This window comes from Odontomachus brunneus, unplaced genomic scaffold (assembly GCF_010583005.1).
Source record: "Odontomachus brunneus isolate Ranch 3 - 2012 unplaced genomic scaffold, Obru_v1 Obru_scaffold_070, whole genome shotgun sequence".
Taxonomy (NCBI): Eukaryota; Metazoa; Arthropoda; class Insecta; order Hymenoptera; family Formicidae; genus Odontomachus; species Odontomachus brunneus.
The window spans coordinates 1,384,361-1,389,831 of NW_022639520.1; the positions used below are offsets into that span (position 1 = coordinate 1,384,361).

The 5,471-nt window shown below is 32.0% G+C and overlaps 2 protein-coding genes across 3 annotated transcripts in view; one reads left to right on the plus strand and one right to left on the minus strand.

Moving 5' to 3' along the window:
• LOC116846815 (zinc finger protein 330 homolog) overlaps positions 1 to 2,214 on the plus strand; it is a 7,549-nt gene extending 5,335 nt beyond the window's left edge. Inside the window, exons 6-8 of one of the 2 annotated variants that reach the window (XM_032821132.1) lie at positions 849 to 1,291; positions 1,690 to 1,854; positions 1,921 to 2,214. In XM_032821132.1, coding sequence (XP_032677023.1) covers positions 849 to 1,141 — 293 coding nt within the window. In that variant the 3' untranslated portion in view covers positions 1,142 to 1,291; positions 1,690 to 1,854; positions 1,921 to 2,214. Of the gene's footprint in view, positions 1 to 848; positions 1,855 to 1,920 lie in introns of both variants that reach the window. The other variant, XM_032821131.1, reaches the window with a different exon arrangement.
• Positions 1,885 to 3,380, minus strand: LOC116846816 (signal peptidase complex subunit 3). The gene is made up of 5 exons (XM_032821133.1): positions 3,046 to 3,380; positions 2,725 to 2,798; positions 2,418 to 2,506; positions 2,235 to 2,338; positions 1,885 to 2,126 (listed from the first exon to the last, which is right to left on the minus strand). Exons 1-5 carry the CDS (start codon positions 3,186 to 3,188, stop codon positions 1,997 to 1,999), a joined length of 540 nt encoding a protein of 179 aa, XP_032677024.1. The 5' UTR covers positions 3,189 to 3,380; the 3' UTR covers positions 1,885 to 1,996.
• Between the last annotated feature and the right edge of the window lie 2,091 nt (positions 3,381 to 5,471).

The window sequence follows — 5,471 nt, forward strand, 5'->3', positions numbered from 1 at the left end:
TATATATATATATATATATATATATATATATATATATATATATATATATATATATATATGATATATATATATATGATATATGTGATATATGATGTGTGATATATACAGAGTGTAAAAAATTTAGACCGACAAACTTTGAGGGGAAATAGAAGACATAAAAACAAACATCTTGTTAATAATATATTTCTCTACAATGCTTCGTTTTAATACTACAGGGTACAAAATAGGAATTTTATGATTTTAACAAAAAACAAACATATAAGTGGAAAAATTAAATTTATTTTAATTACACATATATTTTCATCTTTAACAAACAATGAACAAAAATGCGCAATTGATTAGCTCAATTTTTTTTATGGGTGCATATGAAAACTCTCATTTATTAGACCACACCTATTGAAACAGAAGCAGAATTGGTAGTCCAAATTACTGCTGCAGCATATCAGGTTCAGAATATTCCTGTAGTCTTCGAGCGTGTAAAACAATCAATGTTTCGACGATGTCATCTTAGTGTTGAAGCAAATGGAGGAATTTTTGAACATTTATTATAAATTGAGCTAATCAATTGCATTTTTGTTCCGTTCTTTTGTTCATTGTTTTTTGAAGATTAAAATATATATGTGTAATTGAAATAAATTTAATTTTTGCACTTATGTTTGTTTTTTGTTAAAATCATAAAATTCCTATTTTGTACCGTGTAGTATTAAAACGAAGCGTCGTAGAGAAAAACATTAACAAATATTTGTTTTTATGTCTTCTATTTCCTCTCAAAGTTTGTCGGTCTAATTTTTTTACACCTTGTATATGTGTGTATGTTGATAGTAATATATAATAATTATATATAACAGGAAATCAAGAATCTTGTTATGGAACCAGTACTTATACTAATGATGACGATGACAAAGACGATGACGATTACGACAACGACGACTACGACGATGACGACGACGACGACGACGACGACGACGACGACGACGACGATGATGATGATGATGATGATGATGATGATAATAATAATAATAATGATAATGACGACGACGGCAAAGAAGATGGAGAGGATGACGAGTCATGGAGTGTGGAAAAAGGCAAAAAACATACTAGTGCGCAACAAACTTTAAACAGTAACAAAAGTAAAGTTTAACGTATATTTAAAAATATGTAAAATGACAAGAATTGAAAATAAAATATTACTGTCAGAAAAAGTTCGGAAACGCATACATGGAGAGTATCTAGGAAGAGATATATTCGGGAAAAAAAGATAACTCAAAATATTTGGTAAAGGATATTATTGGTAAGGAATTTAGTAAACTTAATTTAATTTTCTATATATTTTTTAATTTTCTATAATTTTCTATATATTTAATATGCATATATTCATAAATTTGTGAATAAGTTTAATTAATAATATCTTTCTTAAGACTTTTGGATATTTGTCGCGATCATGTTGGGTTATGATAGCAAAAATAAAAAAATGTTTCATTGAAAATTCTATGCCAATCTAGAATAAAACACTTTGAATAAAAAACATGAAATCACTTGAGCATACTTATAAAATGCTCCAAAAACTATCCTTTTTCCTTAGCAGTCAATAAATATTTAAAATTAATGTGGCAAAATCATGAGAAAAGATAAGTTAAAGAAGAATTTCACGTTAATTTTACAACTATTCAAAGTAAAATAAGTTTTCAGTGCATTTCCCAAGTCTGCCCAAACAATTTCAAGTGTTCTTCCATACGAATCTTTTAACTTGAAAATGATACACAAGAATCTTGGGTATTTTCTCAATCAAGTTTCATGGAAAGGAACTAGGAGTTTTAAAAAATTATAAATATGGAATTCAGTTGACACTAAATTGTAAGTCTATCAAATAGAAGAAAAAGAATATCAGTGAAGAAATAACATCACGTTTATTGTATACAGATTTTACACAGCTTAAAATAAAAAACAAGATCATATACAAGCAATCAAAATCATACATGTGCATCTAAATATAACATTATACACGCAATGTTGTATATTCAGATGGGAATGCAAAAGTATGAGAACCAAGAGCATTAACACTAGGTAACAGTCCAGCATTTGGTATAATGTTCCAAGATAATGTTAATGTGACATTCTTATTTCCCCTGTAAGAACAAAACATGATAGATTTAGTATTTATGGTTTGATATATGTAAATATATATATAATAGAAATCTTCCAGTATATATAATATTCAATATTTTATACTTTACCTAAGACCCTTGCCATCATCCCAGAAGTAATATTTTGTATTCATATTCTTGAAATCTAATACAGCATTGTCTCCACGAAGTACTATTTTGTCCCATAATACTACCTGCCAACGAAAGAATGAGAACAGTATAATTTTTTACATAAAAGTTGTATAAAAAGTGAATAAATTTTGGAAAATATACCTGATTAAACTCATTATTTTCTGTCTGATATTCTGCTGTGAGATATAGAAATAATTGTTTAACATTCCAATTAAATAATGGAGTAAGATGTAAAAACTATGTAAGGTAAATAGTTTGATATATAAGTATAAAATAATTTAGTTTTATTAAAAAAAAGATTAGAATTATTTTTGTCTTGGAAATTAAAAACTGAAAACTAAAGCAATCAACGAAAGTAAATATATAGATTTATCTAAATTAAATTTACAATTTGTGAATACCATATAGATATTAAAGATAATTATACAATACTATATGTAAAGGATATCAGTTTGTAAATCAAAAGTTAAGTAACCCAGATCATTCTTTTCTCTTGATGCACTATAATCTGGCACGTTCTTTCTGCAAGACAGAATATCTTTTCATCATTTTTTTACTATTTTGATTATATAATAGCTCAATTTAGTGCGTGTTCCAATTTCTAATATATTTTGAAACGAAATAAGTTCTATAATATTATCTTTATCTGAAAAGCACGTCGTTCTTTGACAGATTGTGATATATGAGAACAATATGGTTAATGCGGTTCGAGCATATTTGCGATTTAATTAAGATGCCACAAATTTATAATACATCTGTCGGTACTTACACAACAACTTTAACTGTATTTAACGTCGCGTTTGCTCTGTAATCGATAAATACTGTAGAAAGAAAACAGCAAAATGTAAGGCAAGCTGACACGCTTAACGTGTATGCTAAAATAGCATTTCCACGCGTTAAAACAGTATGCATTATTATTGCTTTCCTATCTGTCAATAATCGCGATATCTCCGTCAAAGCGAATTAGTTGATGTTATTTTGCATCAACGGATTTCTAACCAACGCGCATTGTTTCCTTGAACTCTGAATTCTCAAAACGTCAGCAATTCTACATGAACCACGAGCTACCGGTTTACGTTCGCTAATTCAGCCATGTGTTAAGGATCGTTTACAACAATTACATATTTTCCAGGGCTGCGTTCCAAAATCCTACTCGACTGATAGTGCAACATTCAATTAACCAATCATGATAAAGAAATCTTAATTCTCTTTGTTCTGATTGGTCAATTAAATGCTATTCGTCGAATAGAATTTTAGGGCCGTGGCACATAAAAACACTTAAGCAGTAAAACGTAAGCAGTAAGCAAATTTACCAATCACAGTCGCTGATTCTTATGGCTCCTGCACACAGGACGCGGTAATGCTTGTCGTGCGGCGGAAGTTCGCGCAACAGCCAATCAATATGTTGCTTTCCGTAATAACCTTCTAGCTCTTACGGAAAAACAACATATTGATTGGCTATCGTGCGGACTTCCGCCGCGCGGCAAGCATTACCGCGTTCTGTGTGCAGGAGCTATAAGGATCTAAGCATGCTAGTATGTGTGTGTGTATTATATATATATAATTAAAAAATTAATATATATACATATCATAAAAACCACAAAAAACACATTGAATAAATTGATATATGAATCAGAATTCTCTCTCTATATGTATACAATTATTCTATTTATATAATAGATCAGTTTATACGATCGATTTAACGTTGGACGAGCAAGTGCTTGACGTGCTGTTATTTGTTTCTGCATCTAAAAGACCTACTTTTTCTATCGAGCTGTTCGTCGCCATATTTGTACTGTAACTGCTTGACCTTCTCAGCCACAGTAGTATAGTGCCAAGATGGCTGCCATTCATGACGTCATTGATGGAACTAGATACTGTTACAGTGCACTGTAACAGTATCCTTAAAACGAAACAAATTTACAGTACTGCCAACACTGCCAGCAAAACGGAACACGGCCAGTGTAACGTAGCTGGAAAGCATCCAGTTTTATTATCGTTGGGCAACGATAAAAACGGAACTAGTTAACGTTAACTTCAATAACGACCCGGGAAAAAAATGAAGGAAATAGCCAAACCTGCGTGAGCAGATTTTATGCAGAGTCTGTCAACAGTGTCTGTAGACAGAATGGCAACAGATTTTACGCAAATCTGTTCTGACGACAGATTGGTAACAGACTGCGCACAGAACCTGTCGACAAACTGACGCGCAGTCTCGAATACTGTACTTTTATATATGCGAATTAATTTGGTCGATCGTCCCATTCAGATTGTACTAAGTTTTATCAAAATCGAAGCATGATATATTTTCAAATAAACCATTACAAAAATTCTGTAAAAGTTATTTACATAACGAGACTAATATTTTGTTCAGTGCTGCTGCCTTCAATACTTATTGCATGACGGTTAAATCGTTCAGATTTAATGACATAATAACATTAAAAAAAATAATAATATGAGAAATTGTATGAAAAATTATGAGAACAATTTTTACAAGAGATGGCATATGTACGCCTTTAAATGGCCATTTAACCGTTGCCCACACCGAACCAAACCTCCAATGGACGTCCATAGAACTTCCATAGCTCCATCTCCATGGTGGACGTCAAGTGGACGTCCAATAGACGTCCATATTACATCTATGGTGGATAACCGCGTAACATCCATCACGGATGTCCTATGGACGTCCATCATAGACGTACTGCTTCCTACACATCCATTAAACCTTACCTCCATTCGACGATCAGAATGAACGTTCCGTGCAGATTATATAAACGAAAGCTGGACCTGTATGAACATTTCCTGGAAATTTTATGGACGTTCCTGGGATGTTGCATGGATGATTTCTGGAAGTTGTACGGACGTTCCTGGGATGTTACATGGACGATTTCTGGAGGTTGTATGGACGATCCTGGGATCGTACATGGACGATTTCTGGAGGTTGTATGGATGCTTGTAGAAGGTCGCAATTTTATTTTGATAAATAAATGGTTACGAAACATACGTTTAAGATTGTTTTTATTTATATTTTAATGAGAAGTACAGGCAGCGGTTACATATTACTTTCATATCGTAGAAACAGCACAGTTTAATTCAGGACGAATCGATTCCCATAAGTGTGTGTGTATGTGTTTGTGTATGTGTGTGTGTGTGTGTGTGTGTGTGTGTGTGTGTGTGTGTGTGTGTGTGTGTGTG

What these genes read in the sequence shown, in the direction of transcription:
- LOC116846816 (XM_032821133.1), bottom strand. Translation starts at nt 3,188, where the DNA reads ATGCATACTGTTTTAACGCGTGGAAATGCTATTTTAGCATACACGTTA. An exon ending in AATACAGTTAAAGTTGTTGT is followed by an intron (nt 2,799 to 3,045) that starts GTAAGTACCGAC and finishes TCTGTCTTGCAG; the next exon opens with AAAGAACGTGCCAGATTATA. An exon ending in AAAATAATGAGTTTAATCAG is followed by an intron (nt 2,339 to 2,417) that starts GTATATTTTCCA and finishes TTTCGTTGGCAG; the next exon opens with GTAGTATTATGGGACAAAAT.